This window comes from Neophocaena asiaeorientalis, unplaced genomic scaffold (assembly GCF_003031525.2).
Source record: "Neophocaena asiaeorientalis asiaeorientalis breed wild unplaced genomic scaffold, Neophocaena_asiaeorientalis_V1.1 scaffold62, whole genome shotgun sequence".
Classification (NCBI taxonomy): Eukaryota; Metazoa; Chordata; class Mammalia; order Artiodactyla; family Phocoenidae; genus Neophocaena; species Neophocaena asiaeorientalis.
In genome coordinates this window covers 5,471,149-5,491,966 of record NW_020175191.1, presented here as the reverse complement: position 1 = coordinate 5,491,966, position 20,818 = coordinate 5,471,149, and the positions used below count along the sequence as shown (strand labels likewise).

Sequence of the window (20,818 nt, the reverse complement as noted above, 5' to 3'; positions counted from 1 at the left end):
TGGTCATTTCAAAGGCTGGCAATTCTCAAACAGTGATTTATTTTTTCCAGTATTCTAAGATTTTGGTGTGGAAAATAGCATCTTCTTATTTAAAAATGTTTTTAATCTTACTTCAAAAGTAATACATGTCCATTATCAAATTTAGAGTAATAGAGGTAAACAAAACAAAAACAAACATTCAGTAAAAAACCACAGGTAACACTTTGGTTTCTATCCTTGTGGTATTTGTTTTCTCTCTTTTTCTCAATATCTTTCTAGATATTTCATATTTACCTATGTCAAGTATTCTATAACATAACTTTTAATGACTATATTGTATATCAGATCTGGAGGGATTATAATTTAACCAAATTTCTTTCATAGGATGTTTAAAAACTGCACTGTCCAATGTGGTAGGCTGTAGTCACAAATATCTAATTAAATTTAAATTAATTTAAAGTAAATAAGATTTAAAATGCAGTTCCACAACCATACTAACATTTCCAGTGCTCAATAACTACATGCTAATAACCACTACTATATTAGACAGGACAGAAATAGAACATTTTCATCATCATAGAAAGTTCCATTGGACTTTCTATGGAGTGCTTTAGAATGTTTCCAAATTATCCCTATTATAAATAACTCCAAAATTGTAAATTACCTCTCTATATATACATATATATGTGCTGGGTGTGTGTGTGTGCGTTTGTGTATATCTATCTATCTATCTATATATATATCTGAAAATTTCTTCAGAATAAATGCTTAGAAATGAGTCACTAGTTCAAAGGTCATACAAATTTTAATACTTTTTTTTTTTAAGAAGATATTGGGGGTAGGAGTTTATTAATTTATTTTTGCTGTGTTGGGTCTTTGTTTCTGTGCAAGGGCTTTCTCTAGTTGTGGCAAGTGGGGGCCACTCTTCATCGTGGTGCGCGGGCCTCTCACTATCGCTGCCTCTCTTGTTGCGGAGCACAGGCTCCAGACGCACAGGCTCGGTAGTTGTGGCTCATGGGCCTAGTTGCTCCACGGCATGTGGGATCCTCCCAGACCAGGGCTCGAACCTGTGTCTCCTGCATTAGCAGGTAGATTCTCAACCACTGCGCCACCAGGGAAGCCCTAATACTTTTTGAAACACTGGATACAGGGATGTGTCTACTTCCTTTATAGATTTAATAGATAAAGAACAGTGTCTTCTGTTTAAAAGCTTCATTGATTTGATTAGGGACTTGGTGAAGTGGGAAGACAGAGGGACAAAGGTCTCTGATGACCAGTCTCTGGAGATGCTACAAATATGGTACTACAGATGGCAGTCTTTTGTACATTCTAGTAAAGTAGCACCAGTCTGTACAGAAAGAGTGTACTGTTACACTACGTTGTCTCCACGTATCGTCCTCATCAGCACCACTTTTAGGATTAAATATGAACATCTGTATATTGTCCATTTGTGTTTTGTTTTTTTCATGAACAGAAAACATTTATTGTTTTTAAAAAATCAATTCCTTCAAAGATCAATTCTAAAACTCTAATAAGAAAATCACCCCCTCCCCAAACAAAACACTGTCTCCTGAGACAGGAAATCACTTCTACCACAGTCTCACCTAATAATTGGTACATTCCTCTACTATCAATACATCTATCACATTATATTTCAACTACTTCTAAGTGTGTCTGCCTACCCTGCCTGTTAGCCTGAGAGCTGCCTGAATTCAGACCAAGTCCTATATATTCTTTCCCTATCTCCAGTCTCATTCAAGAGCCTGGTGAATAACAGACACTGATACCTTCTTTTAAAATGAATGACCAGACATGGCCTGTCCAAGAGCAATCACCCCATTTTCTAGTCATTTGACATGCTCAACTGTGCTTCATATTCCGCTACTACATACTTATATCAAGCAATGCTCTTATTTACATGAAGATAGAGTTTACAAATAAGGGCTTAAAAGTACAACCCTGCGCAAATGCCACACTATATTTTAGCAAAGTACTTACACGTACCCAAAATAAAATACTCTTGTGAGAGGGGAAATTCATGTTTCCATTTTACAAGTAGAAAACCTGAAGCTACAAGAGATTAGAAACTTGCCAAAGGTAACAGCACTAGCAGATCACAGGGTTATATACTAACTGAGGTTTCTAACACTACATGTAGTATATTTATCAATACATCAAGCACAAGTTTCAATCTTTCAACAAAGCCTCAGTTGTAATAGAAATACTTACACTGACCCCAGCGACCTGTTCGTGGATTCAAATAATTTGGATAAAGACCATTTGGACGATCCATTTTCTGAAGTAGTTTCCGAATGTGCATGACCTAATAAGCAAAGTGAAATTAAGAATGCAATTATTGAAAATAAAATCATTAAGGTTTTATATTAATCTGGGCTTTGTTTTTCTCCTCACTCAGAGCCTACACTGCCATCCCACCCCCAATCTTGTGTGTGTGTGGGGGCGGCGGGGGAGAGACGGTAAGGAAAGGCTTCTAATGACTCATTATTTCTATAAGATGAAATATGAGCATTATTTAAAAGTCAACAAATAAAAATACAAAGAAAAGAGCACAGACGGAAACCAATTTAAATTCCAACATTGTACTATCCAGAAATAGCCATCAGAAACATCGGTGATAAACATCATTCCAGACATATTCAATGTACGCATAACTAAACATAAAATCAGAAATAATTTCATAGAAATATAATCATAATAGGACATTTGTAATAAAAAAGTGTGAAACCACGCTGAAGTTAATAGATGAAAAAGTAAATAAAGTAAAACTAAACTGCTGAACTTTAAATATTGATCCCATAATAGATATCCCTATATTTCTAAAATTCCTAAACTTCCAATTCCTAAAAGATATCCTGAAGTTAAGGGGGGAAAAATCATGAAACATATTAAGAAGCTAGAGACTTTCCCAGGGACTTTGTTTTAATTCATCTCTAGATTGGATGATGGATTTTTTAAGTGCTTAAAAAAAAAAAAGCACAAAGGTATACCATTTCTTATATTCTTATTTGAGAATGTTATCTTCTCATCTGAAGGATAACTTAATTGGTATAAATGACTTGGGGAAACATTTTCTTTTTCACAGGACCTTATATGTACTTCACTATTTTCTGGACTTGAGCATTATAACATTAATCCTTTTAACACAAAGTTCCCAATCATCTTTCACTCAGCTGGAATCTGTCATCATGCAGTTTTAGGAGTGGGCTCAGGGATGCTTATTACCTGTGTTCTTTCATGTTTGAGACCAACTCTATGTACAACAATCTCAATCTGAATAATTCCATGAACCAGGTTTAGTCAGTTCAGGATGATGTTGTTATGAAAGACGAAAAAATTAGTGTTCTTTTGTCTCCTGAAAATTATGCATACATTGAATCCTCTCTGCTTCTCTTCTACATCTATTATTTCCTTTCTAAATCTTTTTATCTATCTTTTCATTTCCATACTTTTACTAGCCTGTCTCAATTTTGTCTTCTAAGTCTTACTGTATTCTGAATGCTTTCTTTGTATTGCTTCCATTTTGCCCTTCATTTTGACGATAACTTAATTTTTTCTTACACTTTATTAATGATATCACATCTTATATTCTTGTTTCACAGAGATGAGCGCTTCATTATCTTCTCTCTCATGGTGATGTTTGGTCCAGGTCTTCAATTGCTATTTTCTGATAAGCATTTTTTGGCCATCATTTATTTTTCACATTTTTTCCTTCTTTTTTTTTCTGGTAATATTTTTGTATAAATTCTATACATGTTCTTTTTTGATGACTTACTCATTACTATTTTTTCCTGAACCAGCAATTCACATGAGTTTTGACATAAAAGGATAAGTAGAGTCCAAATGTGAATGTGCTTTTTTAAGCCTTTGCTTCTCCTCAGGCAACTGAAACTAGCAATGCAGCACTACGCATAATAGAGAATCTGTCATTCGTTCTCTTCCCTCACCAAAGTGTATGGACACAAATACAGCTTGTCAGTGAGATTCCTAACTGAATTCTGTTTTTCTAGCTTCTCAACACATCATATTTACTGGGGTCCAAAGAAGCATCCACCATCGGTCTGTGATCCTGTTCTCATTGCTGCTAATGAGGATTTGGTTTTGTACCTCAAGATGTACCACTTATTCTAGAGAACTGCTCTATTAGCTTTTTTTTTTTTTTTTTTTTTTTTTTGCCATCACATGTTTATGACATGAGGCTACAGCCTTTCCTTCTTACATGGTTATTGATGAATTTTTGCTGGTCTTTATTATTTTCACTGTTATTGTTCATTTAATCAGGAAAGGGAAAATTCTGTGATCTGGCTCCATTTTGCTATCTTTAACTGAAAATTCTTCTCAGTTGATGAAATATTTCATACACAGAAAGGAATATATATAGATCCTACTCACACCTCAATTTAAGAAATACAACACTATATAACCTTTGCTGTTCTGTTTACTGCTACCCATTCACATACCACTGCCCTTGTCCTAGATATCATCACGGCTCTGAATTTTATGTTCATCATCATCCTGATTCTATTAAAATCACTTTTGAATCCCTAAATGATATTTTGTTCAGCTCTGCTTCTGTAAACTTTATGAAAGTTGTATTATACTCTTTTGATTGATGAATGTGACCATAATTTATTTTCACTGCTGTAGTAAATCTTATCATATAAATTGCTAATATAAACAATGTTTTTATGTATATGATATAAATGTACATACCAAAGAGTGGAATTGCTGGGTTACAGAGTATTTGTATTTTCAACTTTATTAGATTTTGTCTTTTAAATTTAAACCTTTAATGCTCCTAGAATTGTTATAATCTACAATGCTACCGCTGTTACAACATTTCCACAAATACGTGGGTCTGTTTAAGGGCTATTTATTCTGTTCATCAGTCTTACTTGTCTCTATACACCAACACTATACTGTTAGTGTTGATAACTGGGTAATACAAACCCACCCAACATGTTTTTCTTCAGGAATATTTTGAATGTTTCTCTTCTATTTAAATGCTAGAAGTGTATAGTCAAGTTCCATTAAAAAAAAAAAGGCAGTGGGGAATTGATTGGCATTGAATTGATGCTATAGATCAATCTGGAGATGACTGAAATTTTTATGATATTGTTTTCCTATACATGAACAGAATACATCTCTCAATTTATTTAGGTCATCTTTAATGTCACTTAGTAGCTTTGAACTTTGTTTATCTTTTGTTAGATTTATTTGTGGGAAACTTACACTTTTATCCTACCACATAAGATACGTTTTTATAAATGATACTTTCTTGCCTGCTGTACCTGGTACAGAGAAATTCTACTGATTTTTAATATTTATATTGACCTTTTATTCAAAATATAAATTAAGCTCTTATTTCTAATAATTTATATGTAGATTGTCTTAATATTTTAGGTAATCATCTAATCTGTGTACAGTTACTGTTTTCTTTCTTCCTTTTCAATTCTTTACCTTTTTGTTCATTTTGTTTGTCTCATCTTGCCATGCTGACTAGAAACTTCAGCACAATGCTAAATAGAGATCGTAATGGAATTTAAAAAAAACTTACTAGTGGTTATATCTTCTCAAATAACAGTAAATATTTTAAATATGTTCTAAATAGAAGGGACATTTCTTTACATAATTTTAAAAAAGGCAAACATTTCCTAAGCTTTAATCAAATCTTTGGGGTAGAATCCTAAAGGATTCTTTTATAACAAAGAAAAGAAGGCAAGAAAACTAACCTTTTTGTAGTAAATCGGGTTTCCTGTCAAGTAGCTGAGGTGGACAAACTCCATATGCAGCGTACCAAATTCAGCAAGAATGCTGCTACCTGCAGATGCCCAGCCCCAGTTTCGCCCTACTCCACTGAATGAAAGAAAAGGTAAAAGGAGACAGGATTGGGAAAAAAAATGAAACATTTTTTTAACGAATACATAAATTTTAAATATATCTCTTAGAAATTATTATCTCAAACAATAGATTACTTATATCTAAAATTTTATTATTTTTAAATTATTGTTAATAGAATATCCACATGTTCTAAAAATCAAAACAATGTAGAAAAGTATACATTAAATATATTTCAGCCCATTCTCATCTCTCTTCCCCTTACAGGCTCCAAATATAATCATTCATTAGCTTATGTATAAGTACAGAAATGTCTATGCATATATAAGCAATCCAAATATATATTCTTATTTTCCTCCTTTCTTAAACAAAACATAGCAAAGTATACTTACTGCTCTGTATGTCGGATTTTGCTATTAAGATGCACCTCAGTAGGCATTCCATATCAGTTCATAAACAACTTTCTCATTTTATTTTTTTAATAGATGCACAGAATTCCATGACATTAATGATTTTCAATTGAAATGTCTCACCTCAGAGGCATATGAAAATGTGTGAGAGCATTTTGAGTTGTTTCAAACCTTGAAGGTGCAACTTACAGTTATTGTGCTGGGGCCAAAGATGTAACATGACAGTATCCTGATAAAGAACTGTCCTGCCTCAAATGCTCATAGTGCCTGTATGAAAACTACTATGTTATATGAATAGACATAACTTATTTAATCAATCCTCTATAGTGGTCCTTTGGCAAATTTCTAATATTTTGCTATTATGAAAACTTTTATAGTGAATAATCTTGTGTACATTTCATTTGTGCAGATATATGTCTAGGATATCTTCTTACTTTTTTTCTTTTCTTTTTAGCCTGCCTTATAAATTTTTTTGGAAGCCAAACTATATAAATGAAAAACTGTAGACTTTTTGGATGTTATCTTCTTTCTCAGAAGGTTAAGTTTCCTGTCAAACATAGGTTGAGTACAGGCTGATTACCTTGGTTTTAGGCTTTGTTAAGGGTAGTCTATTTCAGTTTTACCTCTCCCTCTAGGAAGTGGCCCTCTGGGATCTCAGCTGAAAGCCTGGAGTGCTTATCAAGGGCCCTTCACCTTGGAAGCTTTAAACACTAACCTCTGTCTTCCCAGTACCATGTACTTGTTAAACTTTCCCCTTTATATCTACTTGTATACTGGCAATTCAATTTGATATGTTTTATTTATGTGTTGAGAAAACATTAAAATAGATATCAGGGTATATCACTACCTTGCTGAAAGTTCGTTTATTTTTTGGTGCTATTTTTATATTGTTTTTGAAATTATGATAGGCAAATGCCAGTAACATATTTTTTTGAAGCCAGACATGAGAATCAAGGAAGAAATATGGATACAGTAACTATGTAGGACAGTCATTCATTTCACAAATATTAAGTGCCTACTATTATCTGGGACATATAGTAGTGAACCTGACATATAACATTCCTGTTCCCATAATAAGTAAGACCATTTTAATAGTGATAATTGTTATGAAGAAAATTAAATAGAGTGATAGAATACTGAGTACTAGCGATGGAAAATGAGTTCGAAGACTTTATGTATAATGTTCAAAGAGTTTCTAAAATGACACAATTTAAACTGAGACCTGAATGACGAGAAGGAGCTAGTGATGAACAGATACGGAAGAAGAGAATTCCCAGCAGAGGAAATAGCAAACGCAATGGCCCTGAGGAAAAAGTTGGCTAGTGTGGCTGGAGTTCAGGAAGGGGAAGTGAATGATACAGAATGAGGTTAGAAAGCTAGGTAAAATCCAGACTGTGCAGAAATTCTGTAGGCTATGGTGAAATTTAAAGTTTTTTTAATTTTAAGTATGATGGAACATCATGGAGAATTTTAAGGAATGTAACATAATATTTAAAGAATAAAGCATACCATTTAGAAAGATTACCTAGGTGTCAGCATGGCGAATGGATTATAGCAAAGTCAAGTATGAACACAAAATCCCATTTCCATGTAAAAACTTCTGTCCCAAAGTCCCAAATGAAAGTTTCATTCATAGTGCATTTAAACATCTCAAAATACTAAATTCTAAACAAGATTTTTCACTTTTTATTTTACAGACAGCCTCACAGGGCCCTCCACCTTGGCAGGCTTAAACACTAACCTCTGTCTTGCCAGTACCATGTAGCTGTTAAATTAGCTTCCAAATACTGTTATCTAGTTCTTTTGAGTCCCCCTGCATGGGCAGGTATAGAATCAGCCAACAATTTGAGGAAAATTTGTACATAAATTTTGGGGCTTTCCCTCTGCAATTCCTTCCTGTCTTGAGACACTGTCCCTCATATCTCAGCCATTCTGGCAGCTCCAAGACCTGACCATAGTCTTCTTTGCCCTAAATGACTGCTACATTAGGCTTGGCTTCAATTGCCCTGCACCATAATTTAGAATATGCCCTCGGGGGTAAAGCCAGTGTTTCTACGGAGATGACTTTCTCTTAGGATCACAGCCCCTTGTGTCCTCCCTTAGTTAGTTGCTCTCTAATCCCTTCAAACCATCTTGCTGACCTTTTATGATTGTTTTCCGTGGGAGAGTTAACCTGATATAAGCTATTCCATGGCTGGAACTGGAAGTCTAGATTAATTATTCAAGTAGCAGAGTTCACAGGTTATTCCTACTACAACTCTAAACCATTCTCTAAGGTCTTTTCTACTTTTAGGAGGAAGTAAAAAATATAAATCTTTCTCTCATAGAAGGATTGATGTTATTGGTTTTCTATCTTTTAGCACTAGCTGACTTTTTAAACTCTGTATCACCTAGATAAATATTAAATTAGGTAAGTCAAATGACAAGTATGGAATAATTATGAGCTTTTTTTAGACACAAGAACAATATCTTATAATTACCACTAAAGTGTAAGCAGAATAGAGTAATACATGATTTGGTAGAGGAGCTGAAATAGATGTAGAAGATAAGGATAATAATCTTAACTACTGATGTAGCACATAGGCTCCTAGTCCTGCCATTAATTAACTGTAGGACCTTGAGCAAGATATTTGCCTTCTCTGACCCAGGAGTCCCACTCCTGGGCATATACCTAGAGAAAACCATAATTCCAAAAGTTACGTGCACCCCAGTATTCACTGCAGCACTATTTACAACAGCCAGGACATGGGAGCAACCTGAATGTCCATCAACAGAGGAATGGATAAAGAAGATGTGGCACATATATACAATGGAGTATTACTCAGCCTTAAAAAGGAACAAAATTGTGCCACTGGCAGAGACATGGATAGACCTAGAGACTGTCATACAGTGTGAAGTAAGTCAGAAAGAGAAAAACAAGTATCATATATTAACGCACATATGTGTAATTGAGAAAAATGAACCTATTTGCAAAGCAGAAACAGAGACACAGATGTAGAGAACAAATGTATGGACACCAAGTGGGGGAGGGTGGGATGGACTGGGAGATTGGGACTGACGTATGTACACTACTATGTATGAAGTAGATGGCTGGTGAGTACCTACTGTATAGCACAGGGGAAGAATAAAAAAGAAGGTACCATGTTTGCAGGACATATATTAAGTTAACCTTAAAAATGCATTCCAATATACATTAGGTTTTCAGTTTAGGAAGGTGAAAAATTCGGGAGATGGATGATAGAGAGAGTTGCACAATATGAATGTACTTAGTGCCACTGAACTATATAGTTAAATATGGTTAAAATAGTTATGTTTTTTATTATGTGACATTTACCACAATAAAAAAAAAAGATATTTGCTTTCTGTGAGACTCAGTTTCCTTATCCATAATGTGAGAATTCATGACACCTAGTTCACATGGTTGTTAGGAAATTAAATGACATTTAAGATTGTGAAAACACCTCACAAAAAGCCTAGTAAGAATAGTATCTAATGAGTTTTTGAATAATTTTATTTTAAGTTATTTTAACAGTTTACCTAGAGAAAAAAACTTCCTCAATCTGATAAAGGCAATTGATTAAAAAATCTACAGCCAACATCATATTTGATGATTTTTTTTAAAAAAGCAGTATTATAAAAACATTTTATGGAAATCCAGAAGACTATAATATATAGGTAAAGACAATCTTTTTAACCAAGACTGAAAACCCCGAAGTTATAAAAGATATATTTGAATATATAAACATCTAAAACTTAGGAATGAAAAATTATTATAACTAAAGATAACAAACAAGTAATAGAACAGGGAAAAAAGAAATAATTCTATAATCTACAAGACTCTTTTATAAACTAACTAGAAAAAGACAAACAATCCAATCAATGCTAGGAACAGACAATTCACAAAAAACAAATCTAGATGTTCAACAAATTTATGAAAAGATGCTCAAATTCACTAAGCAGAAAATACAAATGAAAATAACAATAGTAACACTTTATAGCCATCAGTCTCTTGAAAATTAAACAGAACATATACTTGTAGACATTTTGGTACTCTCACACACTGTTGATGGAAATATGATGACCTACAGCCTTTTGGAAAACATCTGGGGAGTAACTACTAAATTTAAAAATACATATATGCTTTGATCCAGCAATTCCACACTTGGGAATCTATCCCACAAAGATAAAAGAGACATATGCCCTTTGATACAGCAATCACATTCCTAAGAATCATTTTCAGAGAAAATTCCCCACTACACAAGGACACATATAACAGGATGCCATTGTAACAATGTTTATGGTAGCAAAATAATGGAAATAAACAAATACCACTGATATGGAATGATGATTAAACAAATTATGGTATAACCTATGTGTTATAATACATCCTATATTCCACTAGGTAGTCATCACAAAGATTGATTTAAAGTTCTGTGGCATGACCTGGAAGAGTATTTCCGTGAGATTTTGTTGAGTGAGAAAAATAAGAAGTAGAAAAGCAAGTATCCAAACAAACCATAAAAAATGTTAAAAGCTCCACCGGTATCTACGTTTGTGCTTCGATATGCTGCATTTCATATTGTAGGAGATAAATAATGTTAGATTATTAACATGAGTTGGCTTTCAGACAGCAAAATTGGAAGAAAGTCTGTTTGTGAGACACATGTAGAACTCAATCAAAAACAAAAACCTTTAAAAAATAGGTAAATAATTACATCTGTGGTCGGTAAACCCAAGTAAAATACGTATGTGTATGAATATATACAAAGAAACAACATGAAAATTAAACTTATGTTCAAGACATGGTCCTTGAAAACCCTTCTATTTTCATCTCAATCTAAGTTTGAAGTTCCGCAATGCTGGATTTTTCGGTTGTTTTCTATATAGACAAATAATAATAATAATAACATCCTGCAGTCTTTCTTCATCTGAGACTTAAGTTGTAAGCTAATTAAGTTAAAATTCTTATTATCTAAGAAAGTTATATGATATGACTCTGACAATGCTACTGAAGGAAACATCAGAAAACCTATCATGAAACTAAGGACAGAGAACAGGTATGCGACCACATCCTTTTGTGGAGGTTGGTCTGGAACTCTAGCTAGCTTTTTCCTCACAAACAGGGAGTTTACATTATATATATTGCATGACATCAAAGAATAGTAAAGCTAGATGTCATGTTCAGTATTAAATACTGATTTCTCAGTGAAAATTAAAACTTTATAAAGTTCTCCATTAGAAATGACTAAAACAGATTAGTTTTCCCAAATAAAGCTGTCACAGAATCATGCCTCACTTTGAACTTCAACAGTGTAAATACCATAAAAAGGACCCTATAGTCAACGTCAGGAATTATGTCTTCTTTTATCATCAGTAAGACATTCAGCAATAGGAAGTCCTGATTTTAAGGTATACTGTGTTCCATTTTGACTTAGAAGAAGATCAACATGCCGTGTACATAAAACAAAAGAGGGAAAGCACTTTGAATCCATTACAGCACTAAATGGAAATGAATAAGCAAATCATAAAGAACCAACTATTTTGTAAGAGACAGAAATCTAGACTTAGAGAAACAAGCAGTAGAAACTGGAATACAGTTACGGCAAGCGAACTGTTTCAAAGTAAAGAACATATTTTAAAAATCAGACAATATTTTAAAGAAATATGCTTCTGTACATATGAAGAGAAAAACAGTTTGCTTCTGTACATATGAAGAGAAAAACAGTTTAAGTCTTAGAAAGTATGGTGGGGGCTGATCATTAGAAATTTCTAATACCTTTTTAAAGGGTCAAAAAATCAGTTAATCTAATTTCTTTAGAACAGGAATAACCACATAAAAATAGAATTTACCTTTTCAGATTCACCATTGCCCAAGGAATCCCCGTAGGTGTGTTAAAGGCAGGAAGGAGTTTCTCAGCCAATTGGACTGCTTTAATCTTGAATATCTGAGATAAAAACATGAACATTCATAAATTATGAAATTACTGTTGTCAATAACATTTCCTGGTCTCTTATAGGATGCACACCACAATGTACTGGATACATGAAAGTACAAGGGAAAAAAATGGCATCTCTTTTGGTACCACAGAGCATACAGCAATCAGAGAAAATGGTTGTAAAGTGGATGGATACTGAGGAAAAAGCTACCCAACGTGAAATGGCCAGAAACTGCAATTAATTGAAAGGGAAGGACATGGTTTTGGTGTTGATATTATCTTTATTTTCAACTGGGAAAAAAATCTGAGAGAAAACACTAGGCTATGAAATCTTCATCCATGGTATACAAGCTTAGTACAAATATTAAAACAAAAGAAAGAGATGCAACCCAATTTGGATAAATGCCCTTGAATTACCATAAGCTTGTTAATACCTCAACATTCTCCATTAAGGTTCAGCCACATTTATTAAAAGAAAAGAAAATGTTTATGTTCACATTCCAAGTTTATTTTATGAGTTATAAATGCTTCATCCCTTGGTCCCAGCTGCTGCCTTTTTTGGTACAAAAAACAATAAATTGGGCCCCCCTGGTGGTGCAGTGGTTGGGAGTCCGCCTGCCGATGCAGGGGACACGGGTTCGTGCCCTGGTCCGGGAAGATCCCACATGCCGCAGAGCGGCTGGGCCTGTAAGCCATGGCCGCTGAGCCTGCGCTCCGCAACGGGAGAGGCCACAACAGTGAAAGGCCCACGTACCGCAGAACAAACAAACAAACAAAAAAACCAATAAATTGCCTAAATATCAATGGCTCTCAAACTTTCAAAACCATGTACTATTACCAAGACGTATATAATAAGATTTCTAATATTCTTAGCATATACCAACAGATTTGTGTACCTCATTTTGAAGACTACTGACTTAATAGAGACTCAAAACTGAGATTAGGTCATAATATCCTACTCGGAAAAGTGGCGTGTTCTTCTATATGCCCCGAATCTGTCCTCTCTCAAATTAATTTCAAATTCATTGGACATTTAAGGTTCCATCTTTTCACTGCAGTCAAGTATTTTTGTTAAAATATTATTAGATTTTTCAAATAAGTAAGTAGTTGAAAGCCAGGACTAGATCAAAATTCTAAAAGTGACAGTATATTAACAAAGCATACCAACATTACTGGGGGTATAAATTAGAGAGGAGTATGTGCAAGTAGAAAAGCAATATGATGTTAAGATATTTTTCAAGGTTCCTTAAATAAGGAAAAGCTCAGCAGAACTTTTAATTAGATATTCTCATATATCTACAATTTACCATTTCCTTGAATACTTACTTTAACACAAAAATACCAGTGAAAAATGTAACAATGTAAAAAAATGTAAAAAGGTAAAAGTTTTAGTAATTTTCTCATATTCATTCCATTAACTCAGAAAAGCAAATGGAAAACTCAGTTCTCTCTGTATTAACATTTGTTTGTTAGTAAAGAGAAATTACATTATACAGTAAAGAGTATTGCTTCTTTACCTCATGCTTTACCATGAGGACAAAGGGACTAAGTTCTTATCTAAGAACTAATATTAACGCTATGTATTTGTTAATCACATATTATCACATCTTTTACATATAAAACTAATATTCAAAATAGTAAATTAACTTATAAACATAAGCTTTTTCTAAACAGAAAGCATTCTCATTTCACTTCCAGAAGTAATTAGTGACACATTTTCTAATTTTCAACTTCTTATGTCAGTTAACATATATAGTAACCAATTATACTACACGATGCCAAAAAACACCACCCTTATGTCATTGAGAAAAAATTCCTTATATAGAATTCTTAATTTATTCAGGAATATACAAAATCTTTAATGATAAATATACCACAGCCTTACACTCCTTATTTGCAGAAACATAGTTTGGCAGACAACAGCAGTAGCTAATTTAAAACAAATTAGTTAGTATGCAATTCAGGCAAATAATATAAAATCCAAAAAGTATCAAAGTAAAACCTAAGTCCCTTTTCCAGTCCTATTCCTTGACCACACAGTTCCTTCTATTGATACAATGCAAATAGCTATCGATTCCTCAAATGTCTAGTAAATATTTTGTGCTATATCAGTTCTATGGTATACATGGCTCCTAGCATGTCACATCAAATCCTCATTTTCCATTTCTCAGAAATAGAAATTCTATTACAGTTTATACACACATGTCTTTGTCTTTGTCTTTCAAACACAGAATATCATATACTCTAGGCTCAACTTGCTTCTTTCATTTATTGTACCTTGGAGATCTTTCCAAATCATTCCACATCCTTCTCTTTAGTGGCTGCAGAATTTCCCCTGTATAGATCATACTGTAATTTATTTAGTCAGTCTCCTATTGCTAGACTTATGTTTCCAAACTATGTGACTCTGTATGATAAATTCCAAGAGTGGAATTACTGAATCTATGGGTACATTTATTTGTAATTTTAATAGTTAATGCCAATTTGTTCTCTACACATTTCACAAATTTATATTTCTACCAGAATTTATGACCAGCTGTTTCCCTGTATTTTTGTTAACATAAAAGTTGTCAAACTTTTGATTGCTGCTAATCTGATAATTGAAAAAGGATACTCCATTGTCGTTTTTATTTTCATTTTTTTTATTATGAATGTGGTAGATACTCAACACTCACTCAAATCTTTCACGCATACCTTCATACATTGCAGAGGATGGATAACTATACATAACATTTTCCAGACTCCACTCCAGCTAAAGCTCGAGACAAGGCCTAGGCATTGCTGAGTATACATAAATATGCAATATTTGGAAGGAAGAAGTAAATGATCTGAAGCAGTGATCTCTCAAGCACAGTGGTGACAATGTCTGATTCTTCTGTGGTAGCTCTGACAGAAGTTCCAGTGACTGGTGCCTAGCTTCAAAGGTAACATGTGGGCAACACAGGGAATGGAGTTGGATCATACCATGAAAGCCACATGGTATGCTTGAGCATTTCTCCTGCCTGCATGTTTCCAAGCTATATAACAAAAATATCTGATTTCATGGCCTTCCCAAAGATTCTGTTAGCTGGCCAGTACCTTCTAATAAATCACTAGATAAAACAGATTGTTTTCTGCAACTGGGACTCTTGACTAATGAGATAATGAAAGTGAATCAATTATTTACATGTTTAAGAGCTTCAACAACACTTAAATGAAGATTTCTAAGATATTTATTTATAGAAAAAAAAACTTTTATGTATTCATTGTCCATGATGTAAAATCTCCCAGTTATTTTTACCAGAACAAATTGTAAGTAATGGAACTATGCTAAAACTGGTCCTAGGTTTAGAAAAATTAGGACTAGAAGAATTACCTAGGTCTGGAAGAATTGGAGGAAATGGGATTAAACAGGTAAAATGTGGCAAGACTATGAAGAGCTTTAAAACATAAGCAATGAAATTTAGGGTAACACAACAGATAACACAGAAGCACTATAGATTCTTGAGGAGGGAAGTGATATTAGAATCCATGTACACTTTTAGTTGTTCTTTTCTAATTGGAGTATTTACTAAAGTAATAATCTGTTTTCAACCTAGTAGAGTTAGAATGTAAAATAGAAATGGAGAGTTCGTAACACTCAAATGACTTCCCACCTCATTCAGAGTAAAAGCCACAGCTCTTTAAAAGGCTGCAGAATATGTTTTTTCCAAATAAATCTATTACTTCTGTGGCCTCACTCCCTTTCTCCCCGCTCCAGTAACCTTCTTCAGCCCCACTAACCTCTTTTATTATTCTCTGAGAATGCCAGTTATGCTTTCTCTTCACTAACTTTAACTTTCATTTGCTGTTCTTTTCAACTAAATGCTCTTATAAACGAAATCCTCAAGGCTCTCTCGTATCACCTGCAGCTCTTTACACAAATGTTATCTTCACATGCACTCCCTGATCATCCTATTTGAAATTAAAAACCCCTTATCCCTTTCCATGCTTTATTTTTCTCCTGAGCACTTAACACTAACAGTGTATATATGTGTGTGTAAGTGTGTGTATACACACACTCTCTCTCCCATATATACTTTGTTTATTGCCTTTTACCCTCACAGCAGAATGTAAGCCACGGTTGAACAGGAATTTTTTTCTTGTATTCACTGTTGTATCCTTAGTACCTAAAAGAGTGCCTAGTGTATTCAACATGCTCAACAAGTGTTGAATGAATTTATTTAAGAAGCCAAAGTGGGGCTTCCCTGGTGGCGCAGTGGTTGAGAGTCCGCCTGCCGATGCAGGGAACATGGGTTCGTGCCCCGGTCCGGGAGGATCCCACATGCCGCGGAGCGGCTGGGCCCATGAGCCATGGCCGCTAGGCCTGCGCGTCCGGAGCCTGTGCTCCGCAACGGGAGAGGCCACAACAGTGAGAGGCCCGCGTACCGCAAAACAAAGTGTACAGAGATTTAAAGTAAACAAGTAAATTATCTTCTCTCTCCTCCATACCAACCCCATCTCCCTGAGATATTCAATGTTAACATATGAAAGTTTTAAGGCCTCTTTACAATATTCTACAAAAATGTTGGGTTGATGATGATGATGATGATAATGGCAAGCATATATATTAATCCATTTAATCCCCACAACAACCCAATGAGGTATTATTGTTACTCCCATTTTACAGGGTTGAAACTGAGGTATAAAACAGAGAAGTTAACTTGCCCAAGGTCATACAGTGGTAAGTCTGAATTTAAACCCAGGCAGTGCAGCTCAAGTTCATGTACTTGCTTTACTATTTCACTATATTAGATATAAATACAAATACAGACATAGACATATTTTATACTGTGCTTTTTTTTCATTTCCTGCTACTAACATAGTATCATAAGTACCTTTCCAATTTTTACAAAACTGCCTAATTTACTGTATCCGTTTCCTCTCCTACCACTCACTACTCCACCTATTTCAACCTAGTTTCTGCTCCCATCATTTTACTTAAAGGGATCTTGCTAAGGATTAGCCACACATTTGAGCAAAGAGCATTTTCAGACATTATTGACCAGTTCCTCCTTAAAATACTTCCCTTGTATTTAATAATACTACAATCTCCCTGCCTCCTTCATTGACTCATCCTCCTTATACTTGACCTTTAATGTGGTGCTTCTTGAGGGTTGATTCTAGGTCTCCTCTTCCTTTTCTAAATTGTCTCCCTGAGCAAGTTCATGTGTGCCTGTTTTCAATTATCAGCAAAGCAAATGACTCCCAAATTTATATCACCAGTCAACACCTCTCCAGTGAGTACCAGATCCATTACATCTGTCTACTACTTATTTCTACTTAAATATAGCAAAATCCCCTCAAATTCAAAACACCTGAAACAAACTGATGAGATTCCCCTCCCAATCCAGTATTCTTAAAGTTTTCAATATCTAGTAACTGCCCCACCATCGGTCTAGTACCAAAACCCAGAAAACTGGAGGCGGGACCAACTCCTCCTTCTGCCTCATTTCCCCCTGCAAAATATCACCCAATCCTTTTGAATTTATCTTCCTTGATATCATTTACCTCTCTCATCTCTACAACCCATCTTAGTCCAAGCTGCTATTATTATTTGCCCCAAATACTTCAATGGCTAACTGACTGGATGAATGGAAACACACACACACACACACAAACACACACACACACACACACACAAGCTATTGGTCTATAACTTGCTTTCATCACTAAATATATCAAGCCTATGTTTACTGGTTGAAATATATCAAACTTATGTTCATAGTTGAACAATATTCTATAGTAGTAGATGTATCAATCTATTTAACCATGCCCCCAGATGAATATTCAGGTCTTTGCAAACACTGGCCTACTACATGTTTTCAAACATTGGATACTACAAACACTAATGCAATGAAAAAAATCCTTCTGAGTATACCTTATGTATCCCCATTGTTACTTTCAGATAATACATTCCTAGAAGTGCGTTAGTGGGTCAGAGAATTTTAAATTTTAAATGCTTACTTGACACAAGCGAAATAATTTTCCAAAAAGTTTGTATTGTTTGTATTCTCTCCAACAGCATATCAAACATTTGTTAAAATTTAAATGTATTTAATTAGATACTATACATTTAAAGTGGGTACACTTTATTGTATATAAATTAACTTCATTCAGTAGAGTTGCTTAAAATAAACAAACTTTGAAGTTTTAAGTTCTTTACCAGGCAGAGAATGTGGAAGGGTGATAGTCTATTTCAGGCAGAAAATTATGGTATAGCTTGATAAACATAGGGAAATAAAACAAAGTGGTCTAAATACACAGTTTCATGCATGCGAATTTGGGGCTTCTCCTGTGGCTCTCTCCTGTCCTGGATTTTACCCCTAAATTTCTAGCACCTGTGGTAGCCCTAAACTGTCTTCTGACATGATTTTAAACAGGATTTTTTTACCTTCTCTTTCTGATATTTCACTGTTAGTGTAAAGAAATGCAACAGATTTCTGTATATTAATCTTGTATCCTGTTACCTTGCTGAATTCATTTATTAGTTATAATAGTTTTTGTGTGGATACTTTAGGGTTCTCTATAGAGTATCATGTCACCCGCATATAATGACAATTTTACCTCCTTCCTTCCAATTTGGATACCTTTTGTTTCTTTTTCTTGTCTGACTGCTGTGGCTAGGACTTCCAATACTATGTTGAATAGAAGTGGTGAGAGTGGGCATCCTTGTCTTGTTCCAGCATTTAGCAGGAAGGCTTTCAGCTTTTTGCCATTGAGAATTATGTTGACTGTGGCTTTGTCATAAATGGCTTTTATTATGTTGAGATATGTTCCCTCTATACACATTTTGGTGAGAGTTTTTATCATGAATGGATGTTGAATTTTATCAAATGCTTTTTCTGCATCTACTGGGATGATCATGTGGTAAACTCTAACTTCTGATCAAACAAGTAATCATAATCAACTGTGAATTTGTATTAGTACTGTGACTTTAAACATGTATGAATTTTCATTTAAACATGTATGAATTTCATTTATAGATGAATTTCATCTACAAATATGTAGATGAACTCACATATTTAAGATGAAATGTTGGAGAGTACATTTAAAATGGTATCTAGGTCAGCAAAGCTTAGTGGAATGTTTTATCCAATTACGAACACATCTACAGAAAATGCAGAGGTCAATGGAAATTGTAGTAACTTCTGAAGCAAAAATATAATGAAAATTAGTTCAATAAGGACAATAATGGCTAATATCAGGAAAAATTAACACTGTAACATTTCTCCTTTTTTATTCAGAACTTTAGGGCAAAAAAGGCACACTCTATTTGCCTTAGAAAATACCCCTGGGACTTGCCTGGTGGCGCATTGGATAGGAATCTGCCTGCCAATGCAGGGGACATGGGTTCGATCCCTGGTCCAGGAGGATCCCACGTGCTGTGGAGCAACTAAGCCCGTGCACCACAACTACTGAGCCCACACGCCACAACTACTGAAGCCCGCATGCCTAGAGCCCGTGCTCCGCAACAAGAGAAGCCACTGCAATGAGATGGCCGCGCACCGCAACAAAGAGTAGCTCCCGTTCGCCACAACTAGAAAAAGCCCATGCGGAGCAACGAAGATCCAATGCAGCCAAAAGTAAAAAAGAAAATATCCCTGAACTTATTCAGAAACGATCTTACCTACTGGCAATGAAGTACACAATTGTGTTTTAGTAAAGAAAAAGTTTGCTGTTGTTGTTTCTTTTATTTTGTGTTTATATTCTGTGAAATGTATTAAACTCTACATAACCATTTCTCTATTTTATCTGACAGATTTCAGATGCATTTATCCACATAAATTACACTGTTATCTTACTCAGGAAGGGATGCCACTTTGATAGCCGTTAAAAAATGAGAAAATACTGTAAAAGAAATGTCATATATCTGAGGCTCAAGCAAACATAATAAATCATCAATATTTTTAAACTTGTGAATATTTAAAATAAATAACCTTGTTCTGAGAAAATATTATAAAGATTCACATTTATAATATTAATAAATCACAGGACAGAGGAACACTTTGTTAGGATGGCATATAACCCTCATTTGGTTCCCCATACCAGAACACTGAATGCATGTAAAATGTTTATTCTAGTTACACTCTATCTAAATATAAGAAAGGTGCTTTGCCATGTTATAAATTATAGTTAATTTTCTGTCTTATGTGAGACATAGGAATTTATTGGCTATCCAGTATTAGAATAATCTTATAGTCAGTGTTTTATTTATTTTTAGCAGATTTCAGGGATTTATTTTTGGTTTCCTGGAATAGATATGGATCAGAGCTTTCAATGTAAAATGATCAAGTACGAAAGTAAAATGGTCAGTGAAATCTGATTGTATGAGAAAGTCAGAAAAGTAAAACGTTCTCTCTACCTTTTAGTAGACTCTATCCTAAGAAATTAACTTATCTATTTTTAAATAAGTAGAAGGATTTCCCAGCTGTTAGAAACAGTATACTTACCACACGGGAAAAAAGTCAAAGGAAGAGGAAAGAAAAGTAAAGTAGTATCTATTGAGTCAGGTGATATTGTCAGGTACCTTCACATAATTTAATCCCCCCAACAACTCTCAGGTGAACTCTCTAGTTCTTTTATAAATGAAGAAACTTAAATTACAGAAGGTAAATA

At 34.4% G+C, this 20,818-nt stretch overlaps 1 protein-coding gene across 4 annotated transcripts in view; it reads right to left on the bottom strand.

Annotated features, from left to right (window-relative positions):
* Nucleotides 1-20,818, bottom strand: part of MAN1A2 (mannosidase alpha class 1A member 2) — a 168,752-nt gene that overhangs the window by 57,610 nt on the left and 90,324 nt on the right. For all 4 annotated transcript variants that reach the window (XM_024764826.1, XM_024764827.1, XM_024764825.1 and 1 more), the window contains 3 exons: nucleotides 12,096-12,190; nucleotides 5,730-5,853; nucleotides 2,209-2,302 (listed from right to left, as the gene is read on the bottom strand). In XM_024764826.1, the coding sequence (XP_024620594.1) occupies nucleotides 2,209-2,302; nucleotides 5,730-5,853; nucleotides 12,096-12,190 (313 nt within the window). The remainder of the gene's footprint in view (nucleotides 1-2,208; nucleotides 2,303-5,729; nucleotides 5,854-12,095; nucleotides 12,191-20,818) is intronic.